At 47.9% G+C, this 21056-nt stretch overlaps 1 protein-coding gene and 2 long non-coding RNA genes across 4 annotated transcripts in view; 2 read left to right on the forward strand and 1 right to left on the reverse strand.

Annotated features, from left to right (window-relative positions):
- The window catches only part of gbe1b (glucan (1,4-alpha-), branching enzyme 1b), a 250919-nt gene extending 230073 nt beyond the window's left edge, over nucleotides 1–20846 (reverse strand). Inside the window, exon 1 of the mRNA XM_084143478.1 lies at nucleotides 20561–20846. Coding sequence (XP_083999604.1) covers nucleotides 20561–20658 — 98 coding nt within the window. The 5' untranslated portion in view covers nucleotides 20659–20846. The remainder of the gene's footprint in view (nucleotides 1–20560) is intronic.
- Nucleotides 9689–10374, forward strand: LOC311102223. 2 transcript variants are annotated; one of them, XR_014609980.1, is made up of 3 exons: nucleotides 9689–9739; nucleotides 9839–10046; nucleotides 10080–10374. It is a non-coding gene; the product is annotated as an uncharacterized lncRNA (long non-coding RNA). The 2 variants fall into 2 exon arrangements; XR_014609981.1 differs by lacking the exon at nucleotides 9689–9739 and having other exon boundaries at nucleotides 9836–9873; nucleotides 9907–10046.
- On the forward strand, nucleotides 10465–11254 carry LOC311102224. Its single transcript, XR_014609982.1, has 3 exons — nucleotides 10465–10592; nucleotides 10626–10660; nucleotides 10727–11254. It is a non-coding gene; the product is annotated as an uncharacterized lncRNA (long non-coding RNA).
- Nucleotides 20847–21056: the final 210 nt, after the last annotated feature.

Raw genomic sequence — 21056 nt, forward strand, 5'->3', positions numbered from 1 at the left:
GGCTTCCCAAGACTAGAAAGACTATAGGAGATGTGTTTACCAGTGTTCAGGCTTCCCAATACTAGAAAGACTATAGGAGATGTGTTTACCAGTGTTCAGGCTTCCCAAGACTAGAAAGACTATAGGAGATGTGTTGATCAGTGTTCAGGCTTCCCAAGACTAGAAAGACTATAGGAGATGTGTTTACCAGTGTTCAGGCTTCCCAAGACTAGAAAGACTATAGGAGATGTGTTTACCAGTGTTCAGGCTTCCCAAGACTAGAAAGACTATAGGAGATGTGTTGACCAGTGTTCAGGCTTCCCAATACTAGAAAGACTATAGGAGATGTGTTTACCAGTGTTCAGGCTTCCCAAGACTAGAAAGACTATAGGAGATGTGTTGATCAGTGTTCAGGCTTCCCAAGACTAGAAAGACTATAGGAGATGTGTTTACCAGTGTTCAGGCTTCCCAAGACTAGAAAGACTATAGGAGATGTGTTTACCAGTGTTCAGGCTTCCCAAGACTAGAAAGACTATAGGAGATGTGTTTACCAGTGTTCAGGCTTCCCAAGACTAGAAAGACTATAGGAGATGTGTTTACCAGTGTTCAGGCTTCCCAAGACTAGAAAGACTATAGGAGATGTGTTTACCAGTGTTCAGGCTTCCCAAGACTAGAAAGACTATAGGAGATGTGTTGATCAGTGTTCAGGCTTCCCAAGACTAGAAAGACTATAGGAGATGTGTTTACCAGTGTTCAGGCTTCCCAAGACTAGAAAGACTATAGGAGATGTGTTTACCAGTGTTCAGGCTTCCCAAGACTAGAAAGACTATAGGAGATGTGTTGATCAGTGTTCAGGCTTCCCAAGACTAGAAAGACTATAGGAGATGTGTTTACCAGTGTTCAGGCTTCCCAAGACTAGAAAGACTATAGGAGATGTGTTTACCAGTGTTCAGGCTTCCCAAGACTAGAAAGACTATAGGAGATGTGTTGATCAGTGTTCAGGCTTCCCAAGACTAGAAAGACTATAGGAGATGTGTTTACCAGTGTTCAGGCTTCCCAAGACTAGAAAGACTATAGGAGATGTGTTTACCAGTGTTCAGGCTTCCCAATACTAGAAAGACTATAGGAGATGTGTTTACCAGTGTTCAGGCTTCCCAAGACTAGAAAGACTATAGGAGATGTGTTTACCAGTGTTCAGGCTTCCCAATACTAGAAAGACTATAGGAGATGTGTTTACCAGTGTTCAGGCTTCCCAAGACTAGAAAGACTATAGGAGATGTGTTGATCAGTGTGCAGGCTTCCCAAGACTAGAAAGACTATAGGAGATGTGTTTACCAGTGTTCAGGCTTCCCAATACTAGAAAGACTATAGGAGATGTGTTTACCAGTGTTCAGGCTTCCCAAGACTAGAAAGACTATAGGAGATGTGTTGATCAGTGTTCAGGCTTCCCAAGACTAGAAAGACTATAGGAGATGTGTTTACCAGTGTTCAGGCTTCCCAAGACTAGAAAGACTATAGGAGATGTGTTTACCAGTGTTCAGGCTTCCCAATACTAGAAAGACTATAGGAGATGTGTTTACCAGTGTTCAGGCTTCCCAAGACTAGAAAGACTATAGGAGATGTGTTTACCAGTGTTCAGGCTTCCCAAGACTAGAAAGACTATAGGAGATGTGTTGATCAGTGTTCAGGCTTCCCAAGACTAGAAAGACTATAGGAGATGTGTTGATCAGTGTTCAGGCTTCCCAATACTAGAAAGACTATAGGAGATGTGTTGATCAGTGTTCAGGCTTCCCAATACTAGAAAGACTATAGGAGATGTGTTGATCAGTGTTCAGTGTTCAGGCTTCCCAAGACTAGAAAGACTATAGGAGATGTGTTTACCAGTGTTCAGGCTTCCCAATACTAGAAAGACTATAGGAGATGTGTTGATCAGTGTTCAGTGTTCAGGCTTCCCAAGACTAGAAAGACTATAGGAGATGTGTTTACCAGTGTTCAGGCTTCCCAAGACTAGAAAGACTATAGGAGATGTGTTTACCAGTGTTCAGGCTTCCCAAGACTAGAAAGACTATAGGAGATGTGTTTACCAGTGTTCAGGCTTCCCAAGACTAGAAAGACTATAGGAGATGTGTTGATCAGTGTTCAGGCTTCCCAAGACTAGAAAGACTATAGGAGATGTGTATGGGATTGGGCTCTGGTCAAAAGTAGTACAATATACATTGAGTGTACAAAACATTAGGAACTCTTTCCATAACATAGACTGACCAGGTGAATCCAGGTGAAAGCTATGATCCCTTATTGATGTCACTTGTTAAATCCACTTCAAATCAGTGTAGATGAAGGGGAGGAGGCAGGTTAAAGAAGGATTTTTAAGCCTTGAGACAATTGAGACATGGATTGTGTATGTGTGCCATTCAGAGAGTGAATGGGCAAGACAAAAGATTTAAGTGCCTTTGAACGGGGTATGGTAGTAGGTGCCAGGCGCACCGGTTAGGGAACTGAAAGACAGCTGTTTTTCACGCTAAATAGTTTCCCGTGTGTATCAAGAATGGTCCACAACTTGACACGACCGTGGGAAGCATTGGAGTCAACATGGGCCAGCATCCCTGTGGAATGCTTTCAACACCTTGTAGAGTCCACGCACTGAAGAATTGAGGATGTTCTGAAGGCAAATGGGGGGGGGTGCAACTCAATATTAGGAAGGTGTCCCTAATGTTTGGTATACTCAGTGTATAGGGCATAGGGTGCAGTTTTTTGACACAAACTATACATGTTGAGAAAAGGTGTGCAACAAGGACGTCAACGGGCTCTAATCACCTATTTAGGGCTGTCTACCCAGCTATAGGTGGGCTCTATTTAGGGCTGTCTTCCCAGCAATAGGTGGGCTCTATTTAGGGCTGTCTACCCAGCTATAGGTGGGCTCTATTTAGGTCTGTCTACCCAGCTATAGGTGGGCTCTATTTAGGGCTGTCTTCCCAGCTATAGGTGGGCTCTATTTAGGTCTGTCTACCCAGCTATAGGTGGGCTCTATTTAGGGCTGTCTTCCCAGCTATAGGTGGGCTCTATTTAGGTCTGTCTACCCAGCTATAGGTGGGCTCTATTTAGGGCTGTCTACCCAGCTATAGGTGGGCTCTATTTAGGGCTGTCTACCCAGCTATAGGTGGGCTCTATTTAGGGCTGTCTTCCCAGCAATAGGTGGGCTCTATTTAGGGCTGTCTTCCCAGCAATAGGTGGGCTCTATTTAGGGCTGTCTACCCAGCAATAGGTGGGCTCTATTTAGGGCTGTCTTCCCAGCAATAGGTGGGCTCTATTTAGGGCTGTCTACCCAGCAATAGGTGGGCTCTATTTAGGGCTGTCTTCCCAGCAATAGGTGGGCTCTATTTAGGGCTGTCTTCCCAGCAATAGGTGGGCTCTATTTAGGGTTGTCTTCCCAGCAATAGGTGGGCTCTATTTAGGGCTGTCTTCCCAGCAATAGGTGGGCTCTATTTAGGGCTGTCTACCCAGCAATAGGTGGGCTCTATTTAGGGCTGTCTTCCCAGCAATAGGTGGGCTCTATTTAGGGCTGTCTACCCAGCAATAGGTGGGCTCTATTTAGGGCTGTCTTCCCAGCAATAGGTGGGCTCTATTTAGGGCTGTCTTCCCAGCAATAGGTGGGCTCTATTTAGGGCTGTCTTCCCAGCAATAGGTGGGCTCTATTTAGGGCTGTCTTCCCAGCAATAGGTGGGCTCTATTTAGGGCTGTCTTCCCACCAATAGGTGGGCTCTATTTAGGGCTGTCTTCCCAGCAATAGGTGGGCTCTATTTAGGGCTGTCTTCCCAGAAATAGGTGGGCTTAGAACACGGTCAATGTAACGTACACACACACACACACAGTATATTAATGCTATATCCAAGAGGTTGGTTATTGATCCTGCTGTAAGCTATATGTGGACGTGGTTGATGTAATATCACCCCCATGTATAGTATACAGTATAAAGGTACGTCTAACTCTGTAGCCTCTTTCTTCAGCTTGGACCACGTTAGAAGACATGACAAATCAATACATGAACTGATATGAACATTATTAGACAAAATGGATAGGCTGTCTTGGAAAGAGCATTCACCTCCCACACACACACACTGTAAGCCATCGACAATGCTCACAATAACAATTATCCTCATTTTAGTCACTGTTATTGTGTAAAAACAGTTATGTATTTGATTCAATACAGTATTTTTATCAAAAAATAATATGTCCCTATAACCTCTCCAATACTATGTCACCAGGACGCCATGTTGTGGCTGATCAGCTAAACCTTTGGGTTATTTTCTGACAGTGGAGAGTATAAACTAACTACTTTATAATGTATCACTTTATTTCCGCCGAGCCAGCTGGTGTCCAGATTAGATTCTCCTGCAGGACGCTCTACAGGCTAGAGAGAGGAGAGAGTATCCAGCCAGCTGGATGAGTCTCAATCTCAATCTCAATCTCTCTCTCTCTACGTTCCTCTCCTCTCGTCTCCCACGTTCCTCTCCTCTCGTCTCCCACGTTCCTCTCCTCTCGTCTCCCACGTTCCTCTCCCCTCCACTCCACTCACTCCCCTCTCTCTGTCTCTCTCCTCTCTGAAACTTAATCGATAGCAATGCTTAGTGCTCCCATTCCTGCAGTGTCACCATTTCAGAATGCATATTCTGGCAGCCCTGGGGGGAGCCTTTCCAGAGAGGAAGATCATGAGATGAGGAGAGGTGAGGAGGATTCAGTTAAGGACGGCTCCTGCTCCCTGCATTAATAGGCATGAAAGTCACGGTTATGATTAGAACAAACGAGATGCTGGGGGGAGAATAGGCTGGGGGGTGGGCCCGGGGGAGAATAGGCTGGGGGGGGTGGGGCCCGGGGGAGAATAGGCTGGGGGGGGTGGGCCCGGGGGAGAATAGGCTGGGGGGGGTGGGCCCGGGGGAGAGTAGGCTGGGGGGTGGGCCCGGGGGAGAATAGGCTGGGGGGTGGGCCCGGGGGAGAATAGGCTGGGGGGGGTGGGCCCGGGGGAGAATAGGCTGGGGGGTGGGCCCGGGGGAGAATAGGCTGGGGGTGGGCCCGGGGGAGAATAGGCTGGGGGGTGGGCCCGGGGGAGAATAGGCTGGCTGGCTGAGTACTGTGTATGTCTATCGTCCTGGTAAGATGCCATATTCGCTGCATATCTAGAAACTCCTCTCCTTCTGGCCCTGCTGGCATGATTAGACAGGAGACGAGGAGGCATTGGGTGTGTCCCAAACTGCACCCTATTACCTATGCTGTGCGCTAGTTTTGAGCAGAGCCCTGAACAAGCCCTTTGGGCCCTGGTCAAAAGTAGGGCACTACATGGGGAATAGAGTGCCAATAGGGACGTAGTCGTCAAGATCAGACCACACATCAAGGTGACTTCAAGGTTGCATCCCAAATCACACCCTATTCCATATATAGTGCACTACTTTTGACCAGAGACCCACTAAATAAGGAATAGGGTGCTATTTGGGGTGCATGCTAAAAGACATCTGATTTCCCTAAACTTGAAGCTAACACAAAATATAAACTTTGCCTCACCTGCTTATTAGTAATAATGAGTAATACAACTAGGCCAGCCTGATCTCTCTCTCTCATTTTAGAGAGCGCGAGAGATGACACAGTGAGAGAGGACACAGAGAGAGAGAGGACACAGAGAGAGAGAGAGAGGACACAGCGAGAGAGAGAGAGGACACAGCGAGAGAGAGAGAGGACACAGAGAGAGAGAGGACACAGGGAGAGAGAGAGGACACAGGGAGAGAGAGAGGACACAGGGAGAGAGAGAGGACACAGGGAGAGAGAGGGAGAGAGAGGAGACAGAAGACAGTCTGTCCTCACTCTCTCTCTCTCTCTCTCTCTCTCTCTCTGTGTCCTCTATCTCTCTGTGTGTCTCCTCTCTCTCTCTGTGTCTCCTCTCGCACTCTCTCTGTGTCCTCTCACTCTCTCTCTGTGTCCTCTCGCTCTGTGTCCTCTCGCTCTGTGTCCTCTCGCTCTGTGTCCTCTCGCTCTGTGTCCTCTCGCTCTGTGTCCTCTCCTCTCCCTCCGTGTCTCCTCTCCCTCCGTGTCCCCTCTCCCTCCGTGTCCCCTCTCCCTCCGTGTCCTCCCTCTCCCTCCGTGTCCCCTCTCCCTCCGTGTCCCCTCTCCCTCCGTGTCCCCTCTCCCTCCGTGTCCTCCCTCTCCCTCCGTGTCCTCCCTCTCCCTCCGTGTCCCCTCTCCCTCCGTGTCCCCTCTCCCTCCGTGTCCTCCCTCTCCCTCCGTGTCCCCTCTCCCTCCGTGTCCCCTCTCCCTCCGTGTCCCCTCTCCCTCCGTGTCCCCTCTCCCTCCGTGTCCCCTCTCCCTCCGTGTGCCCTCTCCCTCCGTGTCCCCTCTCCCTCCGTGTCCTCCCTCTCCCTCCGTGTCCCCTCTCCCTCCGTGTCCCCTCTCCCTCCGTGTCCCCTCTCCCTCCGTGTCCCCTCTCCCTCCGTGTGCCCTCTCCCTCCGTGTCCCCTCTCCCTCCGTGTCCCCTCTCCCTCCGTGTGCCCTCTCCCTCCGTGTGCCCTCTCCCTCCGTGTCCCCTCTCCCTCCGTGTCCCCTCTCCCTCCGTGTGCCCTCTCCCTCCGTGTGCCCTCTCCCTCCGTGTCCCCTCTCTCTCTCTCCTCTCCCTCCGTGTCCCCTCTCCCTCCGTGTCCCCTCTCCCTCCGTGTCCCCTCTCCCTCCGTGTCCCCTCTCCCTCCGTGTCCCCTCTCCCTCCGTGTCTCCTCTCCCTCCGTGTCCCCTCTGTCTCTCTCTAAATGCCACTCCTACTCTCCCATCACCCGCTCATCACTCCCTCCCTCCCTCCCACTCTCTCCCTCCAACTCTCTCCCTCCAACTCTCTCCCTCTGTCTTCAGTCTCTCTCTCCCACTGTCTTCAGTCACTCTCTCCATCTGTCTTCAGTCTCGCTCTCCCTCCCACTGTCTTCAGTCACTCTCTCCCTCCCTCCCTCCCACTGTCTTCAGTCTCGCTCTCCCTCCCACTGTCTTCAGTCACTCTCTCCCTCCCTCCGTCTCCATCTGTCTTCAGTCTCGCTCTCCCTCCCACTGTCTTCAGTCACTCTCTCCCTCCGTCTCCATCTGTCTTCAGTCACTCTCTCCCTCCCACTCTCCCACTCTCCCACTGTCTACAGTCTCTCTCTCCCTCCCACTCTCTCCGTCCCACTATGTCTTCAGTCACTCTCTCTCTCTCTCCACTGTCTCCGTCTGTCTTCAATCAATCTCTCCCTCCCACTGTCTCCCTCCCACTGTCTTCAGTCTCTCTCTCCCTCCCACTGTCTTCAGTCTCTCTCTCCCTCCCACTGTCTTCAGTCTCTCTCTCCCTCCCACTGTCTTCAGTCTCTCTCTCCCTCCCACTGTCTTCAGTCTCTCTCTCCCTCCCACTGTCTTCAGTCTCTCTCTCCCTCCCACTGTCTTCAGTCTCTCTCTCCCTCCCACTGTCTTCAGTCTCTCTCTCCCTCCCACTGTCTTCAGTCTCTCTCTCCCTCCCACTGTCTTCAGTCTCTCTCTCCCTCCCACTGTCTTCAGTCTCTCTCTCCCTCCCACTGTCTTCAGTCTCTCTCTCCCTCCCACTGTCTTCAGTCTCTCTCTCCCTCCCACTGTCTTCAGTCTCTCTCTCCCTCCCACTGTCTTCAGTCTCTCTCTCCCTCCCACTGTCTTCAGTCTCTCCACTGTCTCCGTCTGTCTTCAATCTCTCTCTCCTCTCCCTCCTCACTCTCACTGTCTTCAGTCTCTCTCTCCCTCCCACTGTCTTCAGTCTCTCTCTCCCTCCCACTGTCTTCAGTCTCTCTCTCCCTCCCACTGTCTTCAGTCTCTCTCTCCCTCCCACTGTCTTCAGTCTCTCTCTCCCTCCCACTGTCTTCAGTCTCTCTCTCCCTCCCACTGTCTTCAGTCTCTCTCTCCCTCCCACTGTCTTCAGTCTCTCTCTCCCTCCCACTGTCTTCAGTCTCTCTCTCCCTCCCACTGTCTTCAGTCTCTCTCTCCCTCCCACTGTCTTCAGTCTCTCTCTCCCTCCCACTGTCTTCAGTCTCTCTCTCCCTCCCACTGTCTTCAGTCTCTCTCTCCCTCCCACTGTCTTCAGTCTCTCTCTCCCTCCCACTGTCTTCAGTCTCTCCACTGTCTCCGTCTGTCTTCAATCTCTCTCTCCTCTCCCTCCTCACTCTCACTGTCTTCAGTCTCTCTCTCCCTGTCTTCAGTCTCTCTCCCTCCCACCCTCTCCCTCAGTCTCTCCCTCCCACCCTCTCCCTCAGTCTCTCCCTCCCACCCTCTCCCTCAGTCTCTCCCTCCCACCCTCTCCCTCAGTCTCTCCCTCCCACCCTCACCCTCAGTCTCTCTCTCCCACCCTCTCCCTCTGTCATCAGTCTCTCTCTCCCTCTGTCTTCAGTCATGCTCTCCCTCCCACTGTCATCAGTCTCTCTCTCCTTCAGTCTTCAGTCTCTCTCTCCCACTGTCTTCAGTCACTCTCTCGGTTGGCAACCAACTTTAAGGTGCATTACCACCACCAACTGGACTGGAGTGTGGACCTCAGTTCACCTTTCAATCACCCTGGTGGGTATACGCTCCTAAAAACCAATGGGGAGATGGGAGAGGCGGGACTTGCCGCGAGCAGTTTGGATGAACTGATTGAATAATATGTATGTGTAAATGTATTTTTTGGTGTGGTCAGCATGTAACAGTCAGGTTGCCTCCCAAATGGCACCCTATTCCCTATATAGTGCACTTCTTTTGACCAGGGCCCTATTCCCTATAGGAGTATCCTGCTTTTGACCAGGGCTCATAGGAAATAGGGTGCCATTGGCGACACACCCAATGTCATAAGACATTATTGCACATAGCAGACTGCAGCATGGCTCTGCCGAAACAAAACTATGCCACTGCGAAACTAAAATGAATAACTTCTCATCCAAGGGAGTCATTATTCCAAATCAGAACACCCCTTTTCCAAATCCAAAATGTCCAACAACAGAAGACTGTCTGAGATCAGGGCCTGTATTCACAAAGCTTCTCCAGGTAGAAGTGCTGATCCAGGATGAGTTTTGCCTTTTTAGATCATAACGAATAAAGATCATATGGACAGGGGGGTTTCGGATCCTAGATCAGCACTCTACTTCGAGATACTTTTGAATACAGAGCATATGCTAGAGCAGGGCTGACCTACCCTCTTCCAGGAGATCCACCATCCTGTATGTTTTCTCAGTCCAACCCTAACTTCACATACCGGACTCAGCTAGTTAAAAAGGTCTTGGTGAGCAGCCAATACATCGAATCAGGTGTGAATTAGGGTTGGACTGAAAACCTACACGAAGGAAGAGCCCTGGTGTAGAGGAATATTCTACCACTAGGGGTAGCTAACTCAATGTTCTGAAATCACCATATTGCTGCCCTTGCCTAGACACTGTTCCACAGTCAGTTTGGGGTTTTCCCCATAAAAAGGTTAAGGTTAGGGATTTAGTGATGGTAAACTGATCCTAGATCTGTGGCTATGGGCAACTTCTAGGCTATTGGGAGCTTGAAGACGACAGTTTGGTGTGAACAGACATTGTGTCCCCAATGGGACACTTTTTCCATAGGACTCTGGTCAAAAGTAGGGTGTCATTTGAGATGCAACCACGACCGCTGAAGAGCTTTAGAACAGAAGCAACAAAGCCGCTTCCATGGTCTTCTTTATTTAAAGAATAAAGTCCAGTCCATCTCTCTGACAGGTTAATAAGCCTTCGGCCATCCATCTCTCTGACAGGTTAATAAGGCTTCAGCCATCCATCTCTGACAGGTTAATAAGCCTTCAGCCATCCATCTCTGACAGGTTAATAAGCCTTCAGCCATCCATCTCTGACAGGTTAATAAGCCTTCAGCCATCCATCTCTCTGACAGGTTAATAAGCCTTCAGCCATCCATCTCTGACAGGTTAATAAGCCTTCAGCCATCCATCTCTCTGACAGGTTAATAAGCCTTCGGCCATCCATCTCTCTGACAGGTTAATAAGCCTTCGGCCATCCATCTCTCTGACAGGTTAATAAGCCTTCGGCCATCCATCTCTCTGACAGGTTAATAAGGCTTCAGCCATCCATCTCTGACAGGTTAATAAGCCTTCAGCCATCCATCTCTCTGACAGGTTAATAAGCCTTCAGCCATCCATCTCTGACAGGTTAATAAGCCTTCAGCCATCCATCTCTGACAGGTTAATAAGCCTTCAGCCATCCATCTCTCTGACAGGTTAATAAGCCTTCAGCCATCCATCTCTCTGACAGGTTAATAAGCCTTCAGCCATCCATCTCTGACAGGTTAATAAGCCTTCAGCCATCCATCTCTGACAGGTTAATAAGCCTTCAGCCATCCATCTCTGACAGGTTAATAAGCCTTCAGCCATCCATCTCTCTGACAGGTTAATAAGCCTTCAGCCATCCATCTCTGACAGGTTAATAAGCCTTCGGCCATCCATCTCTCCGACAGGTTAATAAGCCTTCAGCCATCCATCTCTCTGACAGGTTAATAAGCCTTCGGCCATCCATCTCTCTGACAGGTTAATAAGCCTTCGGCCATCCATCTCTCTGACAGGTTAATAAGCCTTCAGCCATCCATCTCTCTGACAGGTTAATAGGGCTTCAGCCATCCATCTCTGACAGGTTAATAAGCCTTCAGCCATCCATCTCTCTGACAGGTTAATAAGCATTCAGCCATCCATCTCTGACAGGTTAATAAGCCTTCAGCCATCCATCTCTGACAGGTTAATAAGCCTTCAGCCATCCATCTCTCTGACAGGTTAATAAGCCTTCAGCCATCCATCTCTCTGACAGGTTAATAAGCCTTCAGCCATCCATCTCTGACAGGTTAATAAGCCTTCAGCCATCCATCTCTCTGACAGGTTAATAAGCCTTCAGCCATCCATCTCTCTGACAGGTTAATAAGCCTTCAGCCATCCATCTCTCTGACAGGTTAATAAGCCTTCAGCCATCCATCTCTGACAGGTTAATAAGCCTTCGGCCATCCATCTCTCCGACAGGTTAATAAGCCTTCAGCCATCCATCTCTCTGACAGGTTAATAAGCCTTCGGCCATCCATCTCTCTGACAGGTTAATAAGCCTTCGGCCATCCATCTCTCTGACAGGTTAATAAGCCTTCAGCCATCCATCTCTCTGACAGGTTAATAAGCCTTCGGCCATCCATCTCTCTGACAGGTTAATAAGCCTTCAGCCATCCATCTCTCTGACAGGTTAATAAGCCTTCAGCCATCCATCTCTCTGACAGGTTAATAAGCCTTCAGCCAACCATCTCTCCGACAGGTTAATAAGCCTTCGGCCATCCATCTCTCCGACAGGTTAATAAGCCTTCAGCCATCCATCTCTCTGACAGGTTAATAAGCCTTCAGCCATCCATCTCTCTGACAGGTTAATAAGCCTTCAGCCATCCATCTCTCTGACAGGTTAATAAGCCTTCAGCCATCCATCTCTCTGACAGGTTATAAGCCTTCACTGTTTCTCCGTACTTACTGGTTTACCTAGTTTGGTTGCGGCCCAAAGTGCACCCTATTCCCTACATATTGGCACTACCCAGTAGGAGTTTTCCATAGGAATGGGTAGAATTCTACAGTATTTCAATTAAATATTATAATACAAAATGACATCTATTTAAGTATGTATTTGTTGTAGTGAGGACACTAACATTAGTGCTCTCTAAAAAAATTATACTTTAAGGAAAATGTATAGATATTTTTTCGTTTTATGTTCAGCTTACATAATATAATTTAAAAGTATGCATTAATGTGTCTGCAATAGAATAAATGTGGCAAAAATGAATGTAGACGTTAATAAATGTTAGGTTACATATCAGGGGGAACCACCATGGATTGTTTCCCAAATGGTACCCTATATAGTGCACTACTTTTGACCAGGGCTCAGGTAAAAAGTAGTGCACTAAAGTGAATAGGGTGCCATTTGCGAAACAATCCATGGTGGTTCCCCCTGATATGTAACCTAACATTTATTAACGTCTACATTCATTTTTGCCACATTTATTCTATTGCAGACACATTAATGCATACTTTTAAATTATATTATGTAAGCTGAACATAAAACGAAAAAATATCTATACATTTTCCTTAAAGTATCATTTTTTAGAGAGCACTAATGTTACTGTCCCCACTACAACAAATACATACCAGTAGTCTATTAGTCCTGTATTATACCAGTAGTCTATTAGTCCTGTATGATACCAGTAGTCTATTAGTCCTGTATTATACCAGCAGTCTATTAGTCCTGTATTATACCAGTAGTCTATCAGTCCTGTATTGTACCAGTAGTCTATTAGTCCTGTATTAATATCGTAATTTGTCTCTAAGTGACCTAATGAAGCACAATAGGTACCTGTGCATGTTCAGAAAGCCTGATTGATGACTGCTTCAACCTTCTCAATTAATACTGTAGAGTGGTGTGTTTGGTCGGTGACCTTCAGGCTAGCAAATAGTGGGGCTCTACTAGCATGTTCAAATTTACATTTTAGTCATTTAGCAGACGCTCTTATCCAGAGCGACTTACAGTTACTGCATACATTTCTTCATACTGGTCCCCCGTGGGAATCGAACCCACAACCCTGGCGTTGCAAGCGCCATGCTCTACCAACTGAGCTACACGGGACAAATCAGACAACAACCATCTCTACAATCCATCTTCTCACTATTGATTTTATTTTATAAAATCCAAGGAAGCACAAACATCTTTTATAAAAAACTCAATGTAGCAGTAACAGAAAAATGTCTTCAACCATGAAGGAGGGCTCATAACAAAACCATCTCTCTCTCTCTCTCTCTCGATACTGCAGGCCTCTCTCTCGATACTGCAGGCCTCTCTCTCGATACTGCAGGCCTCTCTCTCGATACTGCAGGCCTCTCTCCCTTTCTCTCGATTGATACTGATATATATATCGATATAAATCTCTCATGAATACTGTAGGCCTCTCTCTGATCATTCATCTGAATTCCTATCACTGATCCACCACAGCAGCATGCTACCTCCTGACCTCCTTGCTGTAGTGAAGCCAAGCGAAGGCTGTTGATTTCCATGCCTGTGTTTCTGATACAGTATTAGCCCTATGAGGGCCTCCGGCAGCACACAGGGGGCTGATACAGTATTAGTCCTATGAGGGCCTCCGGCAGCACACAGGGGGCTGATACAGTATTAGCCCTTTGAGGGCCTCCGGCAGCACACAGGGGGCTGATACAGTATTAGTCCTATGAGGGCCCCCGGCAAATCACTGGGGGCTGATCAAGGTTTAACCTGCTCCCTGCAGCAGTGCCTGTAGGTGTGTATCCCAAATGGCAACCTATTCTCTATATAGTGCACTGCCTTATGGGGCCCTGGTCAAAAATAAGTGCACTATATAGGGAATAGTGAGCCATTCGGGACACATCCCAGCTCCCACCTTGCCTAACCTGTCAAATAGTTTGTGTGGTTTGTCATCATCCTCTACAGGCAGACGTGGTAGAGGGGGTACATCTAGGGATAGCTAGAGCCTAGTCCTAGATTTTCATACCGTCATACCGTTTCTGTACCATATGGTATTACCGGAAGTGCACACAAGGAACACTATTTCTAAAAAAATTAAAATGTTGTATATTTTGTATATATTTTTGTTCAGGCAACAGGGATCTTGATCCATGAGGGGATTGAATGTCTCTAGTCTGGGTACCAGTCTTTTTAGCTAAAATTCCACTCCATGTCATTGTCAGAGACTGCGAGGTATTTTTTTTTATACGGAATTGAAAATCATGCTGTCGGTATTTTGAAATATACTGTATACCGTGGTATCGCCCAAGCCTTACTAATACAGCGGAGTCACTCACCACCTTCCGGAGACACTTGAAACCCCACCTCTTTAAGGAATACCTGGGATAGGATAAAGTAATCCTTCTACCCCCCCCCAAAAAAAAAAAAAAAAAATATTGTAAAGTGGTTATCCCACTGGCTATAAGGTGAATGCACCAATTTGTAAGTCGCCTGCTAAATGACGTAAATGTAACGTAAATGGAGCAACAAGACCCTTCTTTATTTACAGCCCACAGACCATAGGGCCTAAGTATAGGGCATTAGCCTAATCCCTCAACGAATATTCTCAAACCCATTTTTATTGCATATTAGCCACTGTCTCTTTAATCACAACAACCAGGCTGAAGCGACAGCACCAGGTCAGTAATGACCTTAGAAAAGGAGTCAGTCACCTCAGTCTATTGACTGTAGAACCCTGTTGTTCTGTTTACCTAAGAGAACCAAGCCTGTCAACAGCAGGCCAGTGCAGGGCCATTCACCACAAAGGAACCTAGACAACAGAAATGAGTTCACATCAGTTAATCTGTCCAACACATGACACTGGCTGCATCCCAGTTGGTCCCGTATTCAGAAGAATCACCTTTATTCACCAAATAAACTTGCGTACAGGAATTTGACTTGGTGAAACGGTGGTGCCACACTAAAATAGAACATACAGACAAACAGTGTCTACATACGGACAAAATATAAAAACTCAGAATTTACCACATACAGTATATACATTTTACATTTTAGTCATTTAGCAGACGCTCTTATCCAGAGTGACTTATTAACTATTAGAGCGACAACCCTGGAAAGACCCCCGAATGGCATTCAGTCACAAATTGTCTGTTTCTGAAACCAGGAGTTAATTAACATCAGTGCAAATGTGTAAGTCCCAGGTTCACTACCTACTCCAGGACCCCAGGGGGGAGAGGGGCTAAATTACACAGAACAGAACCCATTCCATTCTGGGGAGCTTTGTTTTCTGGACTTGGATAATGTGAGAGATATCAGCGTGATTTATTCACTGTGTAGCCTACCAGTAGGCCCGTGATCTAGAAATAGTATTAAAGATATGTGTTGGAGCGTTGATCTAGTAATAATCAGAAAGGTGCAGTGCCTATAGAAAGTTACACCCCCATGAACTTTCTTCAATGTTTTTTTTTTTTGGGGGGGGGTTGTTACAAAATGGGATTGAAATAGATTTTATTGTATTTTTTTTGGGGGGGGGGGGGGTCACTGATCTACACACAATAATCCATAATGTGTATTCACCCCCTTTGTTTAGGCAAGCCTAAATGAGAATTTGGCTTTTAAAAAATCACATAATAAATGATATGGACTCTGTGTGAAATAATAGGGGTTGACATGATTTTTGATTGACTACCCCTTCCTCTGTCCCCCATACAACATCTGTAAGGTCCCAGAGTCAAGTGTTGAATTTCAAGCACAGATTCAACTACAAAAGACCAGGGAGCTTTTCGAAAGGCTCATTTTTTTTTTATTTTACCTTTATTTATACAGGTTTTTCCTCACTGAGATAAAATCTATTTTTCAAGAGAAGGGCAGTGATTGGTAGATGGGTAACAATAACAAATCAGACATTGAATATCTCTTTAAGCACGGTCAAGTTAATAACGATGCTGTGGATGATGTATTAAACCACCCAAGACACGTCAAACGATACAGTCATCCTTCTGAACTGAAAGACAGGAAGGAAACCTGCTTAGGGATGTCATCGTGAGGCCATCTGTGATTTTAAAAACAGCTACAGAGTTTAAATGGCTGTGATAGCAGAACACTGAGGATGGATCAACAACATTGTAGTGACTCCACAATAGTGACTTAAATGACAGAGTGAAAATAATACAGAATAAAAGGGTGCTTCACTAGTTGACTACTTCTGCTGTGTACACAAATTGTACATTATTCCCAATAGGGTTCACTACGTTTGACCAGGGCCCATTTGGGTCCGGCTGAATGACTCACTTGGTAAAAGTAGGCCACTGCACTGTCAGTAGGTCTGTAGACTAGCCTACACACAGCACCCAGAGTCTGCTAAAGAGACTAGCCTACACACAGCACCCAGAGTCTGCTAAAGAGACTAGCCTCCACACAGCACCCAGAGTCTGCTAAAGAGACTAGCCTACACACAGCACCCAGAGTCTGCTAAAGAGACTAGCCTACACACAGCACCCAGAGTCTGCTAAAGAGACTAGCCTCCACACAGCACCCAGAGTCTGCTAAAGAGACTAGCCTACACACAGCACCCAGAGTCTGCTAAAGAGACTAGCCTACACACAGCACCCAGAGTCTGCTAAAGAGCCTAGCCTACACACAGCACCCAGAGTCTGCTAAAGAGACTAGCCTACACACAGCACCCAGAGTCTGCTAAAGAGACTAGCCTCCACACAGCACCCAGAGTCTGCTAAAGAGACTAGCCTACACACAGCACCCAGAGTCTGCTAAAGAGCCTACACACAGCACCCAGAGTCTGCTAAAGAGACTAGCCTACACACAGCACCCAGCGTCTGCTAAAGAGACTAGCCTACACACAGCACCCAGAGTCTGCTAAAGAGACTAGCCTACACACAGCACCCAGAGTCTGCTAAAGAGACTAGCCTACACACAGAGTCTGCTAAAGAGACTAGCCTACACACAGCACCCAGAGTCTGCTAAAGAGACTAGCCTACACACAGCGTCTGCTAAAGAGACTAGCCTACACACAGCACCCAGAGTCTGCTAAAGAGACTAGCCTACACACAGCACCCAGCGTCTGCTAAAGAGACTAGCCTACACACAGCACCCAGCGTCTGCTAAAGAGACTAGCCTACACACAGCACCCAGCGTCTGCTAAAGAGACTAGCCTACACACAGCACCCAGCGTCTGCTAAAGAGACTAGCCTACACACAGCACCCAGTCTGCTAAAGAGACTAGCCTACACACAGCACCCAGTCTGCTAAAGAGACTAGCCTACACACAGCACCCAGTCTGCTAAAGAGACTAGCCTACACACAGCACCCAGTCTGCTAAAGAGACTAGCCTACACACAGCACCCAGAGTCTGCTAAAGAGACTAGCCTACACACAGCACCCAGAGTCTGCTAAAGAGACTAGCCTACACACAGCACCCAGAGTCTGCTAAAGAGACTAGCCTACACACAGCACCCAGAGTCTGCTAAAGAGACTAGCCTACACACAGCACCCAGAGTCTGCTAAAGAGACTAGCCTACACACAGCACCCAGCGTCTGCTAAAGAGACTAGCCTACACACAGCACCCAGAGTCTGCTAAAGAGACTAGCCTACACACAGCACCCAGAGTCTGCTAAAGAGCCTACACACAGCACCCAGAGTCTGCTAAAGAGACTAGCCTACACACAGCACCCAGCGTCTGCTAAAGAGACTAGCCTACACACAGCACCCAGCGTCTGCTAAAGAGACTAGCCTACACACAGCACCCAGCGTCTGCTAAAGAGACTAGCCTACACACAGCACCCAGTCTGCTAAAGAGACTAGCCTACACACAGCACCCAGTCTGCTAAAGAGACTAGCCTACACACAGCACCCAGTCTGCTAAAGAGACTAGCCTACACACAGCACCCAGTCTGCTAAAGAGACTAGCCTACACACAGCACCCAGAGTCTGCTAAAGAGACTAGCCTACACACAGCACCCAGAGTCTGCTAAAGAGACTAGCCTACACACAGCACCCAGAGTCTGCTAAAGAGACTAGCCTCCACACAGCACCCAGAGTCTGCTAAAGAGACTAGCCTACACACAGCACCCAGAGTCTGCTAAAGAGACTAGCCTACACACAGCACCCAGCGTCTGCTAAAGAGACTAGCCTACACACAGCACCCAGAGTCTGCTAAAGAGACTAGCCTACACACAGCACCCAGAGTCTGCTAAAGAGCCTACACACAGCACCCAGAGTCTGCTAAAGAGACTAGCCTACACACAGCACCCAGCGTCTGCTAAAGAGACTAGCCTACACACAGCACCCAGAGTCTGCTAAAGAGACTAGCCTACACACAGCACCCAGAGTCTGCTAAAGAGACTAGCCTACACACAGAGTCTGCTAAAGAGACTAGCCTACACACAGCACCCAGAGTCTGCTAAAGAGACTAGCCTACACACAGCACCCAGCGTCTGCTAAAGAGACTAGCCTACACACAGCACCCAGCGTCTGCTAAAGAGACTAGCCTACACACAGCACCCAGCGTCTGCTAAAGAGACTAGCCTACACACAGCACCCAGCGTCTGCTAAAGAGACTAGCCTACACACAGCACCCAGCGTCTGCTAAAGAGACTAGCCTACACACAGCACCCAGCGTCTGCTAAAGAGACTAGCCTACACACAGCACCCAGTCTGCTAAAGAGACTAGCCTACACACAGCACCCAGTCTGCTAAAGAGACTAGCCTACACACAGCACCCAGTCTGCTAAAGAGACTAGCCTACACACAGCACCCAGTCTGCTAAAGAGACTAGCCTACACACAGCACCCAGAGTCTGCTAAAGAGACTAGCCTACACACAGCACCCAGAGTCTGCTAAAGAGACTAGCCTACACACAGCACCCAGAGTCTGCTAAAGAGACTAGCCTACACACAGCACCCAGAGTCTGCTAAAGAGACTAGCCTACACACAGCACCCAGAGTCTGCTAAAGAGACTAGCCTACACACAGCACCCAGAGTCTGCTAAAGAGCCTACACACAGCACCCAGAGTCTGCTAAAGAGACTAGCCTACACACAGCACCCAGAGTCTGCTAAAGAGACTAGCCTACACACAGCACCCAGCGTCTGCTAGAGACTAGCCTACACACAGCACCCAGCGTCTGCTAAAGAGACTAGCCTACACACAGCACCCAGTCTGCTAAAGAGACTAGCCTACACACAGCACCCAGTCTGCTAAAGAGACTAGCCTACACACAGCACCCAGTCTGCTAAAGAGACTAGCCTACACACAGCACCCAGTCTGCTAAAGAGACTAGCCTACACACAGCACCCAGAGTCTGCTAAAGAGACTAGCCTACACACAGCACCCAGAGTCTGCTAAAGAGACTAGCCTACACACAGCACCCAGAGTCTGCTAAAGAGACTAGCCTCCACACAGCACCCAGAGTCTGCTAAAGAGACTAGCCTACACACAGCACCCAGAGTCTGCTAAAGAGACTAGCCTACACACAGCACCCAGCGTCTGCTAAAGAGACTAGCCTACACACAGCACCCAGAGTCTGCTAAAGAGACTAGCCTACACACAGCACCCAGAGTCTGCTAAAGAGCCTACACACAGCACCCAGAGTCTGCTAAAGAGACTAGCCTACACACAGCACCCAGCGTCTGCTAAAGAGACTAGCCTACACACAGCACCCAGAGTCTGCTAAAGAGACTAGCCTACACACAGCACCCAGAGTCTGCTAAAGAGACTAGCCTACACACAGAGTCTGCTAAAGAGACTAGCCTACACACAGCACCCAGAGTCTGCTAAAGAGACTAGCCTACACACAGCACCCAGCGTCTGCTAAAGAGACTAGCCTACACACAGCACCCAGCGTCTGCTAAAGAGACTAGCCTACACACAGCACCCAGCGTCTGCTAAAGAGACTAGCCTACACACAGCACCCAGTCTGCTAAAGAGACTAGCCTACACACAGCACCCAGTCTGCTAAAGAGACTAGCCTACACACAGCACCCAGTCTGCTAAAGAGACTAGCCTACACACAGCACCCAGTCTGCTAAAGAGACTAGCCTACACACAGCACCCAGAGTCTGCTAAAGAGACTAGCCTACACACAGCACCCAGAGTCTGCTAAAGAGACTAGCCTACACACAGCACCCAGAGTCTGCTAAAGAGACTAGCCTACACACAGCACCCAGAGTCTGCTAAAGAGACTAGCCTACACACAGCACCCAGAGTCTGCTAAAGAGACTAGCCTACACACAGCTGCAGAGAACTCACATGATGATGCCTGTAATAAAACTATACTGATGCTACAATGTTGCATCTGATGAAGGCCTGCAGCAGAAGCGTTACAATGTAACGTTAGCTACTAGCCAGAACCATGTGTTTTAGGCTATGAATGTACTTACTAGCCAGAGGCATATATTTTAGGCTATGGCTCTAAATGTAGCTATCAAACAATATAAAAATAATAATAATAATCATGCGCTGACACGCAGGCACACAACTAGGGCGCCTGCCTCCTCAACAATGCCGGCGTGTTCAGTTACACAGTGGGCGGCACCACCTGGGTGAATGTAAAAACGGAACTGTCAAACAATAGGAAGGGATGGATGGTGAAAGAGTATGGTAGCTAGCTAGCTACCCGCCAGTCACTGGCCGCTGACACCAAAGGTAATAGTTAGAGACATAACTATATTATTGCTTTGTAATTGTAACAATATTATAGTATGACCACGTCGGGCTGAATATTCGGGTTTTTTGTAGCAGGATGACAGGCGAACGAAAACCATTCCATTAACAAACCGGTTAGCCTGGGCTTCTGGTCATTGCGACAGTTAAGGGGATACTGCAAGCGGTCATGCGACCGCTATGTTGCGGTTATCTCAAACGTCAGTCAATGAACTTACTAGAAGGCGCCTGTAGGATTTCAACAAATATGTATCTATCTGGTGTTGTGGGTGTTTTTACGAATAGACGTGTATGCCAGGTCGAGCCTGGCGGTTGTACACGGCATAGCGATGGGCTTTAGCTGTCAGCTGCGCAGCATTTTACCACTGAAAAAGCCTTTTTACCTCCTCCTGAAGTCCTTTTCGTACTGTTTGAGGTAAGGATCCATTTGAAGAAGGGAGTTGAACTCAGGAATTGTAACATTATCCCACGTATCGGCCATGGTCCCTACAGTCGAAAGCAATCGAGCACCGTGTGTCGCAGCTGGTAGAACACACAAATGACAGTCACGGCTGCGCCCTTTGTACGCGCAAGAAAGGCTTCAGAGACAACAGCGAATCAGGGTCATTCTGGTTCGCCCCAGCCTATCACAATAACACCTTTATCTCCCCGCATCCACTCCAATAAAACATATGACATTATTGACGCTTGATGAGAGGCTGTGTGTTTCTTTAAGATGACAGCGGAAGCGTTTAGTAGTAGTAAGAAGGGTATCACGTTCACGGTCTTGTAGTCTTTAAACGCTACTCTGACAATGAACCCCAATGTCAAAGATTACGAGGGCAGAGTGAGTGTCCCGCTATCTCATTTTAGGGCGAGACCAATGAAGTAGTTTGTGTC

This window comes from Coregonus lavaretus, assembly GCF_964263955.1.
Source record: "Coregonus lavaretus genome assembly, chromosome: 26".
Taxonomy (NCBI): domain Eukaryota; kingdom Metazoa; phylum Chordata; class Actinopteri; order Salmoniformes; family Salmonidae; genus Coregonus; species Coregonus lavaretus.